Here is a 23,841-nt window from a genome sequence, read left to right on the forward strand (position 1 = left end):
CCTTTTCCTTTTCCAAATGAATTTTAAAATACACGCACTGCACAGACATTTGATGTTTGTGTAATTAGAGGCTTGTAGTGGAAGCAGGCCTAAGCACATCAGAGTCCATTTGATTTTTAAAATGGATGCACTTATAACATTCCGCTCCTGAGATTACGAAAATTTTACACCATAAATATCAGCTGATAATTCCTTTAAGTTTATGGAAATGAGGTATTAATGCAGGCCATGTCATCGGCAGAAATATGGGATGTTTGAAATATCTCCACAAGTGAGGCTGACTGGATACTTCATCACAGAGGAAGGCATGAGTGGATAATGGTTGCTTCATGAGTGAAGCGATTTATCATATTGCCGCTGGCTACAATATCACTTTATTTATCACGCCTTTATCTTCAGTTTAAAAATGTATTTTTGCACATATTTATTTGATTTTAACAAGTCAAACTAAATTGTGCAACACATATTATAGTGCATTGGCACCAGGTCATTTCATGAAGCCTCACTAATGAAGGCAATTATCTATATCTGGCAGGGACATATCATCTAGGTCCATCAATCTAAATTTCTTATATCTGGGATATCTCTGATGCCTGTCGATGAGTTTAGCAGAGGCCCGACCAATGGGAATGAGTAAGAATGAATTTCAGCGGCCATTATCGTTCACACTTCCTATGGTGAGAATCTACCAGCTGCCAACAGATGTCAGGCAGGCAGGCACTTGATAAACTTGACATTATACATCCAAATATCACCAACAAATGACTGTTGGAGTTGGATTTATCAGCAGTCCAACCTACAAAGACCTGGGCCTGCAGAAGCTTGGGATTGGATTTATCAAAGTCGAGAGAGATAGGAACTTAGGAATTGCTAGACGAGAAAAGACCAAGGTCCATCTAGTTCACCTTCTACCATCCTGGTAGTCGCATGATACAATGATAATGGAGTTGTTGAACTAATCCTAGCAATCAATCTCTATCAATTAATCTGTTCCATAGACTGACCACTCGCTCACTGAAATATTGTTTCCATAGATTGGTTTTAAATTTACCCCCTTCAAGTGCAGGCCGTGTGGCTGGAAATGCTTAAGGATAGAGATTTAATTGGTTACTTCGATATTTTTGTTCTTCATGCCTTTGCACCACCCACACGCAGCCCAGGCTCATCCTGTGCCCGGGGCAGTGCCAGGGGAGATGTACTAGTGCCGTAAAATTACACAGTGCTAAAATACAGAAACTGAAAGTCTACTTCTTAACTGTGTTTCAAGATTGTACTAAAAGGTCACCGCACCCTCTCGAACCCAGAGCAGCAGTAGAAAGGACAAGTTAGAACGTAGGACATAGTCACAGCTGGCTGACCCCAACTGAGCTTCCAGGCTGGTCCAGTGCACCAGCTCCAGTTCAAACCAATGGAGTTGCTCCAAGATGCACATTGGATGCCCCATAAACCATGACACTAGGGCAGCTTAGGAAGGGGTCTCTGTGAGGCTGAGAACGCAGGATGAAGTGGAAGATATGTCACAATTGCTAGGCGATATCATGGTAATGGTTTATTTTGATGACGTAGTATTTTGTACAGAAAGTAGTCTCTCTCGTCTTCTCTTCACCATTACTGGTAGGATGCTGTTTTAATCAAATCCTATAGGATGAGGTTTAGACTGACCTAGAAGAAGATTTAAAGCAATTTGTTTTTAAGTGTGCCTTGGTCTCTGAGTAGCTTTGAGTAGCTCATTCAGTGAGAATGTTTTGTACCCATTTACTGTAACAAGCAAACGATGCATTCAGTAGAATTTGCATAAGAACACAATGTCCATGTTCTTGCGATCTCAGAGAATCACCATCTTTATACTGCAGTAGATTTTAAAGTCTGCAAATTGGAGACAGTCAGTTACGAGGCTGCTCCTGCCCTCCTATAAGGGAATTGTACCCCCTTCCCCAAGCAGATGTTTCCCCCAAACCTCCCCCTCCCCCCCCTCCCCCACCCCACCACTGATGTTGGCTGCTATATGGGGCTAGTTGAAAAATATAGCATTTAAAAAGAAGAAAAATGCTGAGTACACAGTCATTCGTTAACCTGGACTCCAAACTGATCTGGATGCACTTCAAACCTGGCTATGAGCTTGGTGTTCAGCTGTGGCTCAGTGAGTAGCGCTTTTGTCTCTGCGTCAGAAGGTTGTGGGTTCAAGTCCCACTCCAGAGACTTGAGTACAAAATCTAGGCTGACATTCCTAATGCGGTACTGAGGGAGTGCTGCACTGTCAGAGGTGCCATCTTCCAGATGAGATGTTAAACCAAGGCTCTGTATGCCCTTTCAGGTGGACGTAAAAGATCCCATGACACTATTCAAAGAAAAGCAGGTACACTGTTCAATATTTATCCCTCAACCAACATCACTTAAACAGATTATCTGGTAATTTATTTCATTGCTGTTTATGGGACCTTGCTGTGTGCAAATTAGCTGCCATGTTTCCTACAGTGACTACACTTCATTGGCTGTAAGGAACTTTGGGACGTTGTGAAAAGTGTTATATCAATGCAAGTTGTTCTTCTTCTTTTGAAACATGAACCCCATCTGGAGTCCTGGTGAAGTTTGGAAGTTAGTATAACCTGGAAGAGCAGAGGTCAAAATGGACATTGGAATTGACAGAATTAGCATGGAAATCCAGAATCAGTTCACCACACTGAAAATGTGGACAAGAATGGCAGGGACCCAGCTAGTGATTTCAGTTCAGTTCTTAAATCAAATTCATTAATGATTAAGACATGAGATTTGGAGGTGCCCTTACCTAGCAGTGGTCTTCCAATGTAAGCAAAGAGCAGCCAAACCAAGTAAGGAACCAGTCGTGTGTTTGTGGAACTATATTTTTTTCATTATGTGGCGCACTGAAAGATAAAGAAGTCCTTTGACTCGTGACAGATTCATATTTATGCCAAAAATATGAAATATCTCTGAGCAAATAGTATAAAACTGTGGGAAGTGTTGAACCCTGTTTAATCTGATTTAGTAGAGTAATTTTAGCACCATAAGAAAACCTGGACGATACCAGTCATTGTTCAAATCAGAACCACCTCACAATTGATGCTTTAGTTAAAGCATGCACGTCTAGTGGAGCTGTGCTCAATGTTATGTCAGGCAACGCACGCTGGATTAGGTGGAAAAGAAAGATAAACAGAAAGAACGAGAACCACCAAATCAGAAGAAAAAAAGAAACAAAAAAACACAGTGAAGGGAAAAGGCAAGAAATAAGGTTTAGTATAAAACTGCCCTCGGAGTACTGCCTGGTTCCTACATGTGGTATCTAATTCAACAACTATCATTTCAGAAATTGGTTATAATCAATTATTCTGACAGAGAGTGCTACTTCTCTAACAAACCGCTTTGAAGTGTCAATTTGTAAGTGATGAGCTGCAATATGTATTAAATATGTATTAAATTGCAAAGTGTAGCCGTTTGTAATTTGTGCTGTAGCCAAATGAACACTGAAACCTTTCGAATGCTTTGAAGCGGAAATATGTTGAGAATACCATGAGATTCCCAAAACTGAGATTCTGCGAGTTCTGAATGTTGATTATTATTAATTGGAACTGAGGGAACACACAGAACCAGAGGGAAGTCCTCCCTTCGCAGTACTAAGGTGATTAATACCGGCCGCTTAAGCGAGGTGAAAATAAAATTCCAGCTATTATGTGTTACCCCGCCTCCGCTCCAAATGATCTCCCTATCCTGAAGGTACTGATTCTTTTTCTTCTCTTCTGTGCCTGGTGGCATATGAGGAAACCCTTCTTTTCCACTGCTTTACATCCAGCAGATGTTCCCAGTTGTTCCCACAATGAACATAGGAATTCCTAGACGGAAAAAGACCAAGGTCCATCTAGTTCGCCTTCTACCATCCTGGTAGTCACATGATACAATGACGATGGAGTTGTTGACTCACAGCAATCAATCTCTATCAATTAGTCTACAACAGACCCAGACATGAGGCGAGGAAAACCCTCCCCAGTGGTGGAGAGCTTTGGGGACCTTAGGTCCAAAGACACCTGTTCCTCCCAAGCATGTTACACTTACCACATGTCATGTCTCAAATTACTCGTATACTGGATCCCAAAAAAGTCCCTTTTTATGTGGACAGCTCGTCAGCCTGACTCACAGCTCCCGAAAGGGAGAATCGGCGAGATGCAATGGGAGATCAGAATGCCAGTCTCATCGGACCGAGTATTCCGCTGGAAGCCAACCCAGTATTCAGAGTTTCTTGCCTCTGCTCTCTGGGACGTACTGTCTCTTACTGGGGTACAATTCCGCAGCCACTGGCAATGCACCTGTACTTTGCCCAGTATTTCATTAGTGACCTGAGACAGATCAAGCCTGCGACTCTTCCAGATACCTTACAGGGGAGCCGGCCAAAGAACATGTCTAAATAAAATTGCTCTATTTTGGTTAGATGGGACCTTAACATTGGAAAGGCTGAAACATCTTTGCCAACCTTTCTTAGGCCCTGACGCTTATGTGTTTAAAACCTTTGTAATTGGATGCCAGGCTAGACCTGTGCCAGTGTGCACAAACAAAACCCTCAGCAGTTCGATCCAAACAATGGAGGAGCCTGTCAGCAGTAACAGTGTATTTATAAGGTTATGGCTATTAGTTATCAGTGTTTTCTTATACAGCGAAAAGCCTTTTCAAGTCTTATTTCTACACACAAATTTGTAGCTTTACTGTAATTTCCAGTATCTGATTTTTTTTTTAGGAACCAAAAGGTTCCAGTTGAGACCAGGGCAATCGGAGTTTTCCATGGGTTAGTAACTTTGTCAATTTCCTGGAAGACCCATTGATAAAAGGGTAGTCAAAGGAAGGGTGTGGCCAAAAAGGAGATCTTCTTGTGGAGGCAGAGGGCATGGCTGAGGTACTAAATGAATACTTTGCATCTGTCTTCACTAAAGAGGAGGATGCCACCAATGTCACGGTAAATGAGAGAAATTGGATATAATAAAAACAGATAAAGCGGAGGTACGCAAAAGGTTGGCAGGTCACCTGGTCCGGATGGGATAAGAAATAGGAGCAGGAGTAGGCCATACACCCCCTCGAGCCTGCTCCGCCATTCAATAAGATCATGGCCGATCTTCTACCTCAACTCCATTTTCCTGCCCTGTCCCCATATCCCTTGATTCCCTTAGTGTCCAAAAATCTATCTATCTCAGCCTTGAATATACTCAACAACTGAGCACCCACAGTCCTCCGGGATAGAGAATTCCAAAGATTCACAACCCTCTGAGTGAAGAAATTTTTCCTCATCTTGATCCTAAATGGCCGACCCCTTATCTTGAGACTATGATCCCTAGTTCTAGACTCTCCAGCCTCTCAGCATCAACCCTAAATCCTCTAAGAAATTTATGTGTTTCAATGAGATCCCCTCTCATTCTACTAAACTCCAGAGAATATAGGATCATTTTACTCAATCTTTCCTCATAGGACAACCCTCTCATCCCAGGAATCAATCCAGTGAACTTTCGTTGCAAACCCTCTAAGGCAAGTATATCCTTCCTTAGGTAAGGAGACCAAAACTGCACACAGTACTCCAGGTGTGGTCTCACCAGAGCCCTATATAATTGCATCTTAGGTTGCTGAGGGAAGTAAGGGTGGAAATTGCGGAGGCTCTAGCCACAATCTTCCAATCCTCCTTAGATATGGGAGTGGTGCCAGAGGACTGGAGTATTGCAAATATTACTCCCCTGTTCAAAAAAGGGGCGAGAGATAAACCCGGCAACTAGAGGCCAGTCAGCCTAATGTCGGTGGGGAAGCTTTTAGAGACGTTAATCCGGGACAGAATTAATTGGCACTTGGAAAAATATGGGTTAATAAATAAAATTGGAATACTCTTTCAAAGAGCTGGCACAGGCATGATGGGCTGAATGGCCTCCTTCTGCTGCCTAGGCCCAAAACTCTGGAATTCCCTTCCTAAACCTGTCCACCTCTCTACCTCTCCACCTTTAAGAAGCTTCTTAAAACCTACCTCTTTGACCAAGCTTTTGGTCACCTGTCCCAATATCTCCTTATGTGGCTCAGTGTCAAATTTTGTTGATAATCACTCCTGTGAAGCGTCTTGGGACGCTTAACTACGTTAAAGGTGCTATATAAATGCAAGTTGCTGTTGTTGTATCCTTCTATGAATCTATGATTCCCTCACACCTTAACGAGAGGGAATAACAGGCTGGTACTGTTGATGGTGTGTGGTGTGTGCTGTGGACAGTTTATGCAGACTTCCAGTCTCCAGCTTTGTGCCAGCTCTCTGTTTTTGCAGTCTAGTGTTACAGACAGTAATAACATCCCACAGAAAAGAAACACACACTTTCAGTTTTGCAAATCCACTATAACTCCATTACTGAGACTCGGAGACCAGCGGCCAGCTTGTGGGACTTACAGCAGCCCTGAGCAACTTTATTTTTAACCAGAGTTTTATTAAATTTGCTCCTTAAAGCATATTAACGGGAGAAGGAAGCAAGGAGCAAATAGGCTGCTGTTTCCATTCTAAAAATATACTGGTTACTAAAGTGGAAATGGGTAAGTGGCTTGCCTGCAAAGGTTACAGTCACTAAATCAAAGACCACAGTGTCAGGAGTAGGAATGCCAACCCTCCAGGAATGCTCTGGAGTCTCCAGGAATTAAAGACTGATCTCCAGGACACTGCTGCGAACAAACCCAGGAGAAAAATCATAGGGGCATTAAAAAATTGTGTTTTTAAAAAAAAAGTTCTTTGAACACTTTTGTTTATTCATTCTAAAAATATTGGACATGAGAAAAAAAGGCTGTTTTGACTGACAGTCAAGAATCATCCAATCGGGTAATGAAGAGTCCAGTCACTTTCCGATTGGCCGTGGGAAGGCGGTGCTCCGCGAGGATGGACGTGTCGGGCGACCAATGGCGGGAGTGTGGAGGAGGGACGGTTGGAGGCTGGAGGTCATGTGATGACACCTCCAGGAATATGTCCAACCAGAGCCTGGTCAGGAGGGAGAAGTGATTTAAAGGTTCCAGTATTGATATACAGGAGGGATGCAGTTTGTTGTCGAGCTGTTGGAACTGGCGCACTTAGGTGGGCGTTGTAACTATATAGGGTGAAAAATAATAATAGTTATTTGTGATTGAGTCATAGAGCTTGGAGGTTGGAACAAGTGCTTGCTGTGTTCTAGGTATACAGAGGGCAGTAATTAGGCCTTCACCTCCGCAGTGGTTAGAGTTTGTAATAACAGCAAAGAGAGGCCAGCTTGGGCTGTTATTAAGGGCACTGTGGTACCTGAGAACAACAACTCAAAGTTACTTCTGGATAGAGACAGACAATCATTTGGAATAATTTATCAAGTGGGATTGCTGGGGTTCTCAGTCCATTTATTGCCCAGAACTTTCAAACGGAAATGGATACTGTTGTAATGTAGGAAACGCGACAGCCAATTTGCTCACAGCCAGGTCCCACAAACCACAATGTGATAATGACCCAGGTAAACTGTTTTTTTTTAACTTTCCAAACCATAGCTTTATTTGTTGCGTAGGTACACAGACAGTTTATGCCGTGCTGGAGGAAGCCATTGCGGCACGTCTGGGCTTCGGGGTGGTCCCTTCACGGAATCCATTCCTGAATCTGCGATACACCACCTTCAGGTGCCTCATGCGACCTGTACCAGTTGTGTTTCTCCTCTTGGCCTTAGCACTCCAGTTATACTTCCTCTTTCTCTTGGCGGGGTAGGCACATTTACCGCAGGTCGACTTCTGCAGGTGAAACGCTTTAGCCCCACATCGCCGACAGAGAGTGTGGGTCTTGTTCCGCCTCTTACCGAATGACGATGTTCCCTTCGTCATTTTCACTGCGCGCATGAATACTGGCCAGGACACCGGAGAGAACTCCCCTGCTCGTCTTCGAATTAGTGCCATGGGATCTTTTACATCCACCTGAGAGTGCAGATGAGGCCTTAGTTTAGTGTCTCAGCCGAAAGACGGCACCCCCGACAGTGCAGCACTCCCTCAGTACTGCACTGGAGTGTCAGCCTGGATTTTGTGCTCAAATCTCTGGAGTGGGACTTGAACCCACGACCTTATGACACAGAAGCACGAGTGCTACCACTGATTGGGTTAGATGAAGTAGGGAGGGAGAAGGCTCGCGTGGAGCATAAACGCCACCATAGACCAGTTGGGCTGAATGGCCTGTTTCTGTGCTGTAGTTTCGATGTAACTCGATGTGGTAAGCCAGTCAGTTCAATACTCTTGTGAGAACAATAAATATGGCCTTGCCAGCGTCACCCACATCATGTGAATAAAGAAATAAATTGCCTTTCAGCATGCACAGGGTTAAGGTAATCTATCTAGCAAAAGAACCAGAGGGGAGATAAGGGGAATATTTTTTACGCAGCAAGTTGTTATGATCGGGAACGCACTGCCTGAAAGGGCGGTTGAAGCAGATTCAACAGTAACTTTCAAACGGGAATTGGATAAATACTTGAAAAGGAAAAATTTACAGGGCTGTGGGGAAAGAGTGGGGGAGTGGGATTAATTGGATAGCTCTGCCGAAGAGCCGGCACAGGCATGATGGGTTGAATGGCCTCCTTCTGTGCTGTCTGATTCTATGATTCCACTCGGACTTGTGTTTCATGTCTTGCTGTATCGGCAATATCAGGTTTATTGGTGAGATTCTCTGATGCATAGTATCTGTACCAATCTATCCAGCAAATTCACAGTGTGCTGCAGGAAGGGATCCTGCACTACACAAGGTCACACAATGTGACCACTCACTCGTCTTCAACTCCCTAATGATCATTGAAGGCAAAACTTAATTCGGTCCTTGCTTTATTAGTAATTAGCCCAGCATTAAAACCAAAGCTTTATCCTCTTCAAAAAAAAGATTTTAAAAATGAACAAATATTTCATTCAGAGTCCAGTGCCCATAATGTGTCATCACGCTGCCTCAGATTAATACCTCTGCTTGAAAAGTCGTGGACTTAGAAATTAATCCTTTTGCGATCTGCAGTGAGACTCAGCAAAATTAAAGCGATACATATATATCTTTTTTTCAGTTTGCTTTTAGAGTAAAGTGCATATTCGAGTTATTTCTGTGTTTTTTGTCTGGAAAAGAGAAGGCTGAGGGGTGACCTATTAGAGGTCTTTAAAGTTATGAAGGGGTTCGATAGGGTAGATGTAGAGAAGATGTTCCCACTTGTGGGGGAGTCCAAAACTAGGGACCATAAATATAAGATCGTCACTAATAAATCCAATAAGGAACTCAAGAGAAACTTCTTCACCCAGAGAGAGGTGAGAATGTGGAACTCACTATCACATGGAGTAGTTGAGGCGAATAACATAGATGCAATTAAGGGGAAGCTCGATAAACACATGAGGGAGAAAGGAATAGAAGGATATGCTGATAGGGTGAGATGAAGAGGGGTGGGAGGAGGCATAAACACCAGCATGGACCTGTTGGGCCGAATGGCCTGTTTTTGTGCTGTAATTCTATGCAATTCTCCTAATTGGACTTCTTCATAGACCCAATGTGGGTGATTTTAAACCCCAAGAACGGGTGGGTTGGGGGCGGGTGGGAGTTAAAAATAATTGTTTTTTTTTGGGTCGCGACTGAAAAATGTTCGGACTTTGCGTTCCCAGTGGGAAGCCTGGGCTTTTTCGCGCCGACGTTAAACCCGGAAATAAAGCCGGGTTGCGGTCTCGACCCAAAAAAACAACTATTTTCAACTCCCGCCGCCCCCAACCCACCCGTTCTCTGGGTTTAAAATCACCCCCCTATATTAGAGTGAATTGCTGTGTATTTGGAAAAGCTATGAACTCATTCAGTACTCAGAGGGATGAGCCTCAGCTACAAGACAATAAAAACCACACAAGGACCACTTGGTGGGTACGATATAAGTACTGTACTGCATTACTCTCTAACTGACAAGCTTCTGTAGCAGCCAGATTAATCTTTGGATCTTGAAATTGTACACCAAGTACAGATCACTGAGAACAATTCAAATTGTGTGGGGTACAGAAAAGCTGAATAATCTTGACAACACATAAAGGGTCACTGACGCATAATAATAAAACCGCTTTCTCGCTGATTGAAGTAACAAGGAGTGCTTTACATACATAGCACCTTAAATACTGGGCAGGATTCCACTGAATCATGAACAGAGATCAGTTACTGCAGGCAGGCAGCTGAAAATAGTAAGCTACTTTTTAATAAAACCTCATTTCGAATCCAGTCAAAATCCGGCAAGAGATTATTACCATATTTTCAGTGTTGTGAAATTGCTTAACATCAACTCTGCAGCATGGCGGACTACATTGGAACTGACTAGCCACGTCACACGGTGAAACCACATGGGAGGAGGCACACTGATGGCTGGACGTGGAACAGAAATAAAACACTTTGTTAGAGAAATAAAAAAAAAACAACAGGTCACTGTGTGTCAGCCAGCCAGCAAGGTGAATGAAAATGGAAAGGATGGTGATTTATCGTGAATCAGCTCATGCTCATGCAAGTGGCAGATGGAGTATAATGTGTGAGGTTATTCACTTTGGTAGGAAGAATAGAAAAACAGAATATTTTTTAAATGGTGGGAAAATATTAAATGTTGGTGTTCAGAGAGATTTGGGTGTCCTTGTACAAGAAACACAGAAAGTTAACATGCAGGTACAGCAAGCAATTAGGAAGGCAAATGGCATGTTGGCCTTTATTGCAAGGATGTGGAGATGCCGGTGATGGACTGGGGTGGACAAATGTAAGGAGTCGCACAACACCAGGTTATAGTCCAACAGCTTTATTTGAAATCACAAGCTTTCGGAGCTTTGCTCCTTCATCTCACCTGACGAAGGAGCAAAGCTCCGAAAGCTTGTGATTTCAAATAAAGCTGTTGGACTATAACCTGGTGTTGTGCGACTCCTTACATTTATTGCAAGGGGGTTGGAGTACAAGAGTAAGGAAGTCTTGCTGCAATTGTACAGGGCTTTGGTGAGACCTCACCTGGAGTACTGTGTACAGTTTTGGTCTCCTTATCTAAGGAAGAATATACGTGCCTTGGAGACAGTGCAACTAAAGTACAGTAGATTGATTCCTGGGATGAGAGGGTTGTCCTATAAGGAGAGATTGAGTAGAATGGGCCTATACTCTCTGGAGTTTAGAAGAATGAGAGGTGATCTCATTGAAACATATAAGATTCTGAGAGGGCTTGACAGCGTAGATGCTGAGAGGTTGTTTTCCATGGCTGGAGAGTCTAGAACTAGGGGGCACAGTTTCAGGATAAGGGGTCGGCCATTTAGGATTGAGATGAGAAGGAATTTCTTCACTCAGAGGGTTGTGAATCTTTGGAATCCTCTACCTCAGAGGGCTGTGGATGCTCAGTCGTTGAGTATATTCAAGGCTGAGATCGATAGATTTTTGGACACTAAGGGAATCAAGGGATGTGGGGATCGGGCGGAAAGTGGAGTTGAGGTAGAAGATCGGCCATGATCTTATTGAATGGTGGAGCAAACTCGAGAGGCCGTATGGCCTACTCCTGCTCCTATTTCTTATGTTCTTATGCACAGCTCTCTACCTTGCAGCAAATTAACCTGGCAACAAGTTTATGCAAATCTGGTCAGGCGGTTGGATATACATATCTAATACATTCAATCGTGTAGCCAGAACATAGGAATGTTCGATTTGCGTTATTATCACATCAAACGGAACAGAAGACAAGCTGGTTTGTGTTCATACCAGCAAGGTATTTCTTAGGAACATAGGAATTGCTAGACATAAAAAGACCAAGGTCCATCTAGTTCGCTTTGTACCATTCTGATAGACGCTTGATACAACGATAATAGAGGTGTTGACTAACCATAGCAATCAACCTCTATCAATTAGTCTACAACAAGCCCAGACATGATGCGAAGAAAAACCCAGTGGTGGAAAGTTTTGGGAACCATAGGCCCAAAGTCACATCCTTGTTTTCAAATCCCTCCTTGGCTTCAACCATCCCTACTTCTGTAACCTCCTCCAGCCCTAAACCCTTCGAGATCTCTGCGCTCCTCCAATTCTGGCCTCTTGCGCATCCCTGATTTTCATCGCTCCACCATTGGCAGCCGTGCCATCAGCTGCGCAGGCCCTAAGCTCTGGAATTCCCTCCCTAAACCTCTCCGCCTCACTACCTCTCTCTCCTCCTTTAAGATGCTCCTTAAAACCTACCTCTTTGACCGAGCTTTTGGTCACCTGTCCTAATATCTCCTTATGCGGCTTGGTGTCAAATTTTGTTTGGTAACTCTCCTGTGAAGCGTCTTGAGATGTTTGTTGTGTTGACCATGTTGTCAGGCTACTCAGCCTTGATGTTCATGCTCACTTCCAATGGCAGTGTCCTGGCTGAAGTCAGCTAGCTCGGCACAGGCAGGTGATTGGATTTGGGGACCTTTTCGGTACTCAACTGCTCAGCTACTCAACTGGATATATGGTTGAGCCACTCTGGAAGGGGATGGCTTTTTCCTGCAATAGTACAACGGCAAGTTTGTACCAGGTTAGTTACTTTTACCCATTTTACCCGGTGTGAGGACAACACAGTGTGCTGAGAGTTCGGTACGTGTGGGAGTTTGGTGAAGTGGGGGAAGGAGGTGCTGCTTTGCCTTGCTTTTCCTGCAGAGCGGTAGTGGACCTGAGAGCGGTGAGCGGCGGGAGAGAGCGAGACCAGAGCGGGGATAAAAACAGCGCGGAGAGAGCGAGAGTTCAGTCGGTGAGCGGCGGTAAAGAGCGAGACCAGAGCGGGGATAAAAACAGCGCGGAGAGAGCGAGAGTTCAGTCGGTGAGCGGCGGTAAAGAGCGAGACCAGAGCGGGGATAAAAACAGCGCGGAGAGAGCGAGAGTCCAGTCGGTGAGCGGCGGGAGAGAGCGAGACCAGAGCGGAGATATAAACAGCGCGGAGAGAGCGAGAGTCCAGTCGGTGAGCGGCGGGAGAGAGCGAGACCAGAGCGGGGATATAAACAGCGCGGAGAGAGCGAGAGTCCAGTCGGTGAGCGGCGGGAGAGAGCGAGACCAGAGCGGGGATATAAACAGCGCGGAGAGAGCGAGAGTCCAGTCGGTGAGCGGCGGGAGAGAGCGAGACCAGAGCGGGGATATAAACAGCGCGGAGAGAGCGAGACCAGAGCTTACTCTGAGAGCGAGACTCTGAGAGCGAGACTCTGAGACCAGCGGCAGTTCGGGGTGACGTCACCAGTCAGAAAGTGACGCGGCACAGGGGAGGCAGCTGATTGGTGAGTAGGTTCAGGTGAGTATTTCTACCATTTTACTGTAAGTAAAGTAATAAGAAAGGGAAGGTCTGCAGGTTTTATAGCAGATAGTGTTTTTTTTTAGTGAACCGAGGTCCCTAGTATAGTTAACATTTTCTAATTTCAACGTAATTTAAAAGGGGTAACTAAGCTAAGGCAAGTCATGGCAGCAGACCTCGCACCCGTGATATGCTCCTCCTGCAAGATGTGGGAAGTCATGGACACTACCAGTGTCCCTGCCGACCATGTGTGCGGGAAGTGTGTCCACCTGCAGCTACTGACCGATCGTATCTCGGAGCTGGAGCTGCGGGTGGACTCACTGTGGAGCATCCGCGATGCAGAGAAACTCGTGGATAGCACGTTTAGCGAGTTGGTCACACCGCAGGTAAAGGGTATACAGGCAGGAAGTGAATGGGTGACCACCAGGAAGAGTAAGAGGTGCAGGCAGGTAGTGCAGGGGTCCCCTGTGGCCATCCCCCTCTCAAACAGATATGCCACTTTGGATGCTGTTGGGGGGGATGACTTATCAGGGGAAGGCAGCAGCAGCCAACTTCCTGGCACCACGGGTAGCTCTGCTGCACAGGCTGGGAGGAAAAAGAGTGGCAGAGCTATAGTGATAGGGGACTCAATTGTAAGGGGAATAGACAGGCGTTTCTGCGGCCGCAACCGAGACTCCAGGATGGTGTGTTGCCTCCCTGGTGCAAGGATCAAGGATGTCTCGGAGCGGCTACAGAACATTTTGGAGGGGGAGGGCGAACAGCCAGCTGTCGTGGTGCACATAGGCACCAACGATATAGGTAAAAAAGGAGATGAGGTCCTAAAAGCAGAATATAGGGAGTTAGGAGGTAAATTAAAAAATAGGACCTCAAAGGTAGTAATCTCAGGATTGCTGCCAGTGCCACGTGCTAGTCAGAGTAGAAATAGGAGGATATTTCAAATGAATACGTGGCTAGAGGAATGGTGCAAGGGGGAGGGATTCAAATTCCTGGGACACTGGAAACGGTTCTGGGGGAGGTGGGACCAGTACAAACCGGATGGTCTGCACCTGGGCAGGGCCGGGACTGCTGTCCTAGGAGGAGTGTTTGCTAGTGCTGTTGGGGAGGGTTTAAACTAAAGTGGCAGGGTGTTGGGAACCTGAGCAGGGAGAGAGAGGAAAGCGTAACAGGAAGGGACAGAAGGTATGGAGTAATAGGTAAAGTGTTAAAAAAGGAAAAAGCAGGAACTAAGCGTCACAAAACAGATTTGAAAGTTCTTTATCTGAATGCACGTAGCATTCGTAATAAAATGGACGAGTTAACGGCACAAATAACTACGTATGGGTATGATCTTGTGGCCATTACAGAAACATGGCTGCAGGGTGACAACGACTGGGAATTAAATATGCCAGGGTATTTAACAATCAGGAAGGACAGGCAGGAAGGAAGGGGAGGTGGGGTGGCTATGTTAATAAAGGAAGGAATCACTGTAATACAGAGAAATGATATTGGGACAAAGCATCAAGATAATGAAACAGTTTGGGTGGAGATAAGGAATAATAAGGGAAAAAAAACATTAGTGGGCGTAGTATATAGGCCTCCTAATAGTTGCAACTCTGCTGGAAGAAGTATTAATCAGGAAATAGTCGGGGCATGTAATAAGGGAACAGCCATAATTATGGGGGATTTTAATTATCATATTAACTGGGCAAATCAAATTGGGCAGAGCAGCCTTGAGGACGAGTTCATTGAGTGCATCAAGGATGGATTTCTTGAGCAGTATGTAACTGATCCTACAAGGGGGCAGGCAACCTTGGACCTGGTCCTGTGTAATGAGTCAGGATTAATTAATAATGTCCTAGTTAAGGATCCCCTTGGAACGAGCGACCACAACATGGTTGAATTCCATATCCAATTAGAGGGTGAGAAGGTTGATTCTCAAACAAGCGTACTGAGCTTGAATAAAGGAGACTATGATGGTATGAGAGCAGAATTGATTAAAGTGGACTGGGAAAATAGATTAAAGGGTAAGACGGTACATGAGCAGTGGTGTTCATTTAGGGAGTTATTTTACAACTTTCAAAATAAATATATTCCACTGAGGAAAAAAGGGTGTAAAAGAAATTACAGCCATCCGTGGCTAAGTAAAGAAATCAAGGATAGTATCCGACTAAAAACAAGGACATATAAGGTAGCCAAACTTAGTGGGAGGATAGAAGATTGGGAATTCTTCAAAAGACAGCAAAAAGTAACTAAAGGATTGATTAAGAAAGGGAAGTTAGATTATGAAAATAAATTAGCAAAAAATATAAAAACAGATAGCAAGAGTTTCTATAGTTATATAAAAAGAAAAAGGGTGGCTAACGCAAACATAGGTCCCTTAGAGGATGAGACCGGGAAATTAATGGTGGGAAACATGGAGATGGCAAAAATGCTGAACAAATATTTTGTTTCAGTCTTTACAGTAGAGGACACTAAGAATATCCCAACACTGGACAAACAGGGGACTCTCGGGGGGGAGGAGCTAAATACGATTAAAATCACTCAGGAGATGGTACTCAGTAAAATAATGGGACTCAAGGCGGATAAATCCCCTGGACCTGATGGCTTCCATCCTAGGGTCTTGAGGGAAGTGGCAGTAGGGATTGTGGATGCTTTGGTGATAGTTTTCCAAAATTCCCTGGACTCAGGAGAGGTCCCGGCAGATTGGAAAACTGCTAATGTAACACCGTTATTTAAAAAGGGTAGTAGGCAGAAGGCTGGAAATTATAGGCCAGTTAGCTTAACATCTGTGGTGGGTAAAATTTTGGAGTCTATTATTAAGGAGACAGTAACGGAACATTTAGATAAGCATAATTTAATAGGACAAAGTCAGCATGGCTTTATGAAGGGGAAGTCATGTCTGACAAATTTGCTTGAGTTCTTCGAGGATATAACGTATAGGGTGGATAAAGGGGAACCAGTGGACATAGTGTATTTAGACTTCCAGAAGGCATTCGACAAGGTGCCACATAAAAGATTATTACTTAAGATAAAAAATCACGGGATTGAGGGTAATATTCTGGCATGGGTGGAGGATTGGTTATCGAACAGGAAGCAGAGAGTTGGGATAAATGGTTCATTTTCGGACTGGCAACCAGTAACCAGTGGTGTTCCACAGGGGTCGGTGCTGGGTCCCCAACTCTTTACAATCTATATTAACGATTTGGAGGAGGGGACCGAGTGCAACATATCAAAATTTGCAGATGATACAAAGATGGGAGGGAAAGTAGAGAGTGAGGAGGACATAAAAAACCTGCAAGGGGATATAGACAGGCTGGGTGAGTGGGCGGAGATTTGGCAGATGCAATATAATATTGGAAAATGTGAGGTTATGCACTTTGGCAGGAAAAATCAGAGAGCAAGTTATTTTCTTAATGGCGAGAGACTGGAAAGTACTGCAGTACAAAGGGATCTGGGGGTCCTAGTGCAAGAAAATCAAAAAGTTGGTATGCAGGTGCAGCAGGTGATCAAGAAAGCCAACGGAATGTTGGCTTTTATTGCTAGGGGGATAGAATATAAAAACAAGGAGGTATTGCTGCAGTTATATAAGGTATTGGTGAGACCGCACCTGGAATACTGCATACAGTTTTGGTCTCCATACTTAAGAAAAGACATACTTGCTCTCGAGGCAGTACAAAGAAGGTTCACTCAGTTAATCCCGGGGATGAGGGGGCGGACATATGAGGAGAGGTTGAGTAGATTGGGACTCTACTCATTGGAGTTCAGAAGAATGAGAGGCGATCTTATTGAAACATATAAGATTGTGAAGGGTCTTGATCGGGTGGATGCAGTAAGGATGTTCCCAAAGATGGGTGAAACTAGAACTAGGGGGCATAATCTTAGAATAAGGGGCTGCTCTTTCAAAACTGAGATGAGGAGAAACTTCTTCACTCAGAGGGTGGTAGGTCTGTGGAATTTGCTGCCCCAGGAAGCTGTGGAAGCTACATCATTAGATAAATTAAAAACAGAAATAGACAGTTTCCTTGAAGTAAAGGGAATTAGGGGTTATGGGGAGCGGGCAGGAAATTGGACATGAAGCTGAGTTCGGATCGGTCAATGCCCTGTGGGTGGCGGAGAGGGCCCAGGGGCTGTGTGGCCGGGTCCTGCTCCGACTTCTTGTGTTCTTTAGATTTGTGGTTGGGATCAGATCAGCCATGATCTTATTGAATGGCGGAGCAGGCTCGAGGGGCCGATTGGCCTACTCCTGCTCCAATTTCTTATGTTCTTATGTTCTTATATTGTTCCTTCATGTCTCTGATTAAAGCAGTAGATTTGTGATCGGAACACCAGTTGTGTATACATATAGATAGATACGCCCAAATGCTGTCCATTTTTTTTGCAAGGTTAATATGAAGGAGCGGTGGAATGTAGGAGCAGGGGTAGGCCATTCAGCCCCTTGAGCCTGTTTTGCCATTCAATTCGATCATGGCTGATCTGTATCTTAACTCCATTTGCCGACCTTTGATCCATATCCCTTGATAACAAAAATCTGTTGATCTCACTCTTGAAAATTTCAATTGACCCAGCATCCGCTGCCTTTTGGGAGGGAGAGTTCCAGATTTCCACTCCCCTTTGCATGAGAAAATGCTTTCTGATTTCACTCCTAAATGTCCCAGCTCTAATTTTAAGATTATGTCCTCTTGTTCTGGATGCCCCCACCAATAGTTTCTCTGTAACTACCCTATTGAATTCCTCGATCATTTTAAACACCTCGATTGGATCACCCCTCAGTGTTCTAAACTCAAGGGGATACAAACCAAGTTTAGGCAACCTGGCTTCAGAATTTAACCCTTTAAGCCCCGGTATCATTCTGGTGACTCCAAGGCCAATATATCCAATATATCTTTCCTGAGGTTCCCAGAATGCAGTACTCCATTGGAGTCTGACCAAGGCTCTGGTACAGCTGAAGCATCACTTCCTCACTTTTGAATTCCAATCCCCGGGGACAAAGGCCGACATTCCATTAGCCTTTTTGGATTACCGTGGAAAATTTGCACCAGGTTAATTCCTGGAGAATCGAATAGGAGCAATGATTTTCCTTCCTTATTTCCTAGTCAAATTAATACTGATGGGAACTGAACTTGGTGTCTGGATTCTTGAACAAAGAGCCACTGATTGAAGATGGGATAGGGGGGAGAACTAGACTCTATGGCAGGAAGCAAAAGGCATTGCGATATTCCTAAGGCAGAGTCTGAGGGCTCTCCAAGTAAGGGTTATGGGAGCTGTTTCCTCTCAGCTGAGATCAATTAGTTCTTATGCTCCCCTTCATTTCGTAGCCTGAGTGTGTATCATGTGGAACACTAACAAATCAGTTTACAACACATGGTACACTACGCTACCATGGTAATTGAATTTATTACAGGGAATCGAGTTGCATCATAACTACAACAAGGTTAGTATTATATAGGCTTCTGTATCTAATTTACTATTATGAGGAGTGAAGAGGCTGTGTGTATTCCAGTGCAGCTGTTTCAGTACCAGGTCAAAGAAAACCACTGCAGACTCTATCCTCCCCACATTATGAAGCAGTGCTCGCTACGTTCTAACACATTTTAAGCTACAGTCCACAGGATATTAGTTGTCTGGATATATTTATCAGGCACCTTTTCTAAAATGTGCTTTGGGTACAACTTACTGCCCCAGTCTTATTTTTTTCTGGTTCCGATCAATTCCAGCGTTCAAACATTTCAACCTGAGAAACAGTGACGATTTCAAATAGGATTGGTGAATAATGAAAGTAGAAAATCAACAGGAGAGAATAAAAGCACTAAAGGACTTAACCGATTAGGAAGAAACAGCAACAACAAGAGGCTTTTGCATTTATAAAGAGCCTTTAACATAGAAAAATGTCCCAAGGCACAAACTGACAGAGGGACTCAATGGTTAGAGATGTGAATGTTGCTTGTGATGTGGACATTCTCTCTGTTAAAGATCCATCCTATATTATTTTAAAGGACGAACCTGACCAATGATCTGGTTGAATCACATGCGCTGCCTCCTTAGACTCAGGTTAGAAATTCTGATAAAGAAAGAAAGATTTATATCGCGCTTTTCATGACCTCCCAAAGTGCTTTACAGCCAATGAAGTGTAGCTACTGTTGTAATGTAGGAAACGATGCAGCCAATACGAGCACAGCAAGGTCCCGCATACAGCATCTGTCTGTGATGTTGGTTGAGGGATAAATATTGGCCAAGACACCGGGGAGAACTCCCTTGCTCTTCTTTGAACAGTGTCATGGGATCCTCTGTAAATCCTTGGGGCATGATTTTACCGGGGGTGCGGCCAGGATGGGGTGGTGGGGGAATTCCTGTCAGGAAACCAGGAAGTACGGGTTTCATAGATGTCCTTACGATTTTGATGTAAGGATGTCTTTTATTTTTTTTTGACGGTTTCCCGCCCAATAGGCCAGCCTGATTGATAGGCTGATCTCAGTCAGATGGATGAAAAGAATGGAAGAGGACGTGAACAGGTAAGTGTTAGATGGGGCAGGGTCACTGGGGCGGGGGGTGGCTCAGTCACGGGGGTCACCGGGGTGGGGGTAAGGGGTCAGTCATCAGGGGGGTGGGAGTCAGTCATCGGGGGTGGGGGGGGGGTGTCAGTCATCGGAGGGGGGGTCGGAAATGTTGGGGGGGTCAGAGATATTAGGGGAGGTCGAAGATCGTGGGGGGGCGAGGTCGGGGGTCATCATGAGGGTCGGAGATTGTGGTGGGGGGAGTTTGGAAATTGTGGGGTGGGTCGGAGATTGTGGGGGGGGGGCATCGATTGCGTTTGTAGGGTCGCTGCAGGTAGGCTTGTTGGGCCCGAGGGAAGTAGAAGGCCTAGGAGTCCTGGCTCCCAGGGGTTAAAAACAAAAAATCTGTCAAAATGGAGGCCCTGAGCCTCCGTGAAAGCTTTTAATGACTGACCCGCCTCCTGAGAGAGGGTTGGTCACCTGCCCCTCATCCTGCCTCCGTGAAAACTGGAAGTGGGCGGGTTTTAGATTTTAAAAATTTTTACTGCCCCCACCCCCAACCCACCCGTTTTTCCCATTTAAAATCATGTCCTTGGTTGCTTTGTTAAACGATTCTCCAATTTTGGCCTCTTGCACATCCCCGATCCTAATTGTTCCACCATTGGCAGCCGTGTCTTCAGCTGCCTGGGCCCTAAGCTCTGGAATTCCCTCCCTAAGCATCTCCGCCTCTCTACCTCTCTCTCCTCCTTTAAGATGCTCCTTAAAACCTATCTCTTTGACCAAGCTTTTGGTCACCTGTCCTAATATCTCCTTAAGTGGCTTGGTGTAAAATTCTGTCCGGTAACACTCCTGTGAAGTGCCGAGGGACATTTTACTGCATTAAAGGCGCCAAATTGTTGTTGCTGTTGTTCATTAAATAAGAAATTGTTGTTCAGGATGGGCATCACCATTATTGGTAAACACTTTAACCTTTGGAGTCAAGTGATCATCACACAACAAAATATTGCGATGCCGGAATGAGTGTAGTTTGAGAGTTGAACAAACAAACTGGGTGCGAGGGTAAAACTGCACATTCACAGCTCAAATGTAAATGGGCTTCCCTCACAACAGTTTCTTTCCTAAAGCTGATTCTTGTAAAACAAAAGTGTTGTGGCCAATTAATCATAGTGTAGTCAAACTTGTAACACTTGCAGGGAATGTGTGGGTTTGTTTCCAGAGCAGGGACTAATAGCTTGACTTTCAAATAAGGTCTTACCCAAAAGATTTATTAGAAAGGCAGCTACAGCTGACACACAATACTGCACTCTGTGAGTAGACCTGCTCAAATATATTGTGCATAACTAACATATTCATAATAAGCTCTTTCTAGGAACATTAATTATTTATTGGCACAGAATATTACATGACCATAGTTCCTTTATTCTACTGTTGAATTAATTAATTCATTGAGCTGTTTTTACAATGTTGCTGCTCATCTCATTGTGGTGCTGTTACATCACCTGTTCCTGGAGAAACACTCCTGAGAACCTTCTGAGAACCTACTGGTACATTCAGACCTGACAGTCACTCAGGTTAAGTAACTGCCTTGTCAGTTAAAAGTACATATTCAGTGATGGGCCTTGTCAACTGCATGCAGTTCCGTATAAAGAGGTTTGTTTTTCGCCTCAGAATAAAGAAGTTGTCTCCGAGATGTAGAGGACAATTGTTACAAGCTCTTAATGGACTGTATATGTCCTGACCCCTTCCAAACCCGCGACCTCTACCACCTAGAAGGACAAGGGCAGCAGGCACATGGGAACAACACCACCTGCACGTTCCCCTCCAAGTCACACACCATCCCGACTTGGAAATATATCATCGTTCTTTCATCGTCACTGGGTCAAAATCCTGGAACTCCCTACCTAACAGCACTGTGGGAGAACCTTCACCACGCGGACTGCAGCGGTTCAAGAAGGCGGCTCACCACCACCTTCTCAAGGGCAATTAGGGATGGTCAATGACTGCTGGCCTTGGCAGCGACGCCCACATCCCATGAACGAATTAAAAAATTGTTTCACTTAGCACGTACTTACATTATTACTGCTTGGACAAACAATGACCAATGCTTCCTTCACCACCACCCCCGCCCCCTCACCTATTGGCGGCCATGCCTTTAGCTGTCAAGGCCCTAAGGTCATGAACTCCCTCCCCAAACCTCTTTGCCTCTCCACCTCTCTCTCCTCCTTTCAGATGCTGCCTAAAGCCTACCTCTTTGACCAAGCATTTGGTCACCTGTCCCATTGTCTCCTTCTTTGTCTCAGTGTCAATTTTTGTCTGATTACGCACCTGTGAAGCCCCTAGGGACGTTTTACTACGCTAAAGGTGCTATATGAGTGCAAGTTGTTGTTGTTAATGTCACTGACAGAATGCGATCCAGTCGTCATTAATCGCAGAAATCTTGGAAATGTCTGTGTGGTGTCAGCTCAATGATATCACCGGTGCAACTAAGATGCGTTTGAGGCAACTTTTTCCATTGCAGTTTCTCTGCGGAGACATCTGTTATTCCAGCGCAGGAATCTCTAACTGATGTCTAATAGTCATAAGCTTTCTGCCAGAGTAGGGTTGCTGTAAAGAATTACTTATGCTTCCCTTCAGTTCCTCGGTCCCTTACCAGAAATACGATTGATCTTCTAGGGAGCAGGACATTCATCTCTGTCTCAGTGTGGCATTTAGCAATGTGACAGAATACTGACAGCAGTGCAGCATGGGACCTTGGCAAACAGTTACACATGTCAAGACATTGTCACACATAGCAAGCTAGCCTTGCAAATATTAATGAAGTTGCGTTTACTTAAAATGCATCGTTTCCCTAATCAATCAGAAAACAGTCAGCGGAGAATGAAAATCCTTCACAATTCTCTCTGATTCAGCTGTTAGGGAGGAATAGTCACAAGGGGGCACAGCATTACATCATGCAAGAATTCTGCAATTTGCCATGTCTGATACCAGAACTAACTGCACCAAACTCCAAAGCTCTTTCTGCAGTGCTCGAACATCTTTAGAAGAGATTCAGGCCTTGACTTTAGCCTGGCTGCAGCAGTGCAAGCATTTTTTTTCGGCTTGAACTAGAATTTTCTAGACACCAAGAGGAGGGACAATATTTAAAGCAACAATGCTTATGAATTATTGTTGTACAACATTAAGTATTGATATCTTAAAGGGTCTATAATCCTGTTAGTATTTTTATATAAACAAATATGTACATACTAATTTATGGCTATTCCTGCCAAAGGCCCTCATTATTGTGCTAGATTGAGGCTTAATTTGGAGAAAATGACCCGTAAAAAAGCAGCCCGTAAGAAAATCGCCACAGGGTGAATTTGCATCCAGGCAAAATAGCTCAGGGCACAATGTTCTATTCCCCACTCACCTGAATCTTCCCAGCTATACCCGTACACCCAGGCAACAAAGTCGCCACCAGCAAGTTAAACTTTTGATGCCCTTCCACGGGACCGAAAAGGAGTCAGTCCCATTCAGCAAGATAACTCATCTCGAGCGAGTGCACTCTGAACCAAGCTCAGGTTCTGTTAATCACAACTGGCAGTACAGTCGAGGACCTGAATGCCCTGGCATCTAGTCGCTGACTCCTGGAATCAGGAGCAATTCGGGTTACGAGGAGGAATTCATACTTTGGGTCAGTTATATTTGCCCTGCTAAATGTTTTAAATTTGAAAGTGCATGCCTGGATCACCGCATGATGCATCAGTCAATAATCAAAAGCACGTCGTACACGTGCGAAGCATTGTCAGAAAGAACTTGCATTTATCGAGTGCCTCTCACGACCTCAGGATGCCCCAAAGCACTTTGCAGCCAATGAAGTACTTTTGAGGTGTGGTCACTGTTGTAATGTCGGGAACGCGGCAGTCAATTTGTGCACAGCAAGGTCCCACAAACAGCAATGAGATAATGGCCCAGTCCTGTCCTGATACCTTTTTGTCACCAGCTATTCTGATACAGTCTGGGCTGACTTGCCCCTCCACACATCTCTTTCCATCGCCAGTAGGGAAACACTGAAAACATGAGATCTTACTGTGCAGTGAATTGTAGAAGCTGAGCCTGTATCCTATCTCTCCACGTTA

At 44.6% G+C, this 23,841-nt stretch overlaps 2 protein-coding genes across 3 annotated transcripts in view; one reads left to right on the forward strand and one right to left on the reverse strand.

Moving 5' to 3' along the window:
• Positions 1-23,841, forward strand: part of caskin1 (CASK interacting protein 1) — a 442,509-nt gene that overhangs the window by 170,871 nt on the left and 247,797 nt on the right. The gene's annotated exons all lie outside the window — the stretch shown is intronic.
• Positions 7,493-7,854, reverse strand: LOC137340953 (large ribosomal subunit protein eL37). Its single transcript, XM_068003764.1, has one exon. The coding sequence runs from the start codon at positions 7,840-7,842 to the stop codon at positions 7,549-7,551; it is 294 nt and encodes a 97-aa protein (XP_067859865.1). The 5' UTR covers positions 7,843-7,854; the 3' UTR covers positions 7,493-7,548.

Source organism: Heptranchias perlo, chromosome 22, assembly GCF_035084215.1.
Source record: "Heptranchias perlo isolate sHepPer1 chromosome 22, sHepPer1.hap1, whole genome shotgun sequence".
Lineage (NCBI taxonomy): Eukaryota > Metazoa > Chordata > Chondrichthyes > Hexanchiformes > Hexanchidae > Heptranchias > Heptranchias perlo.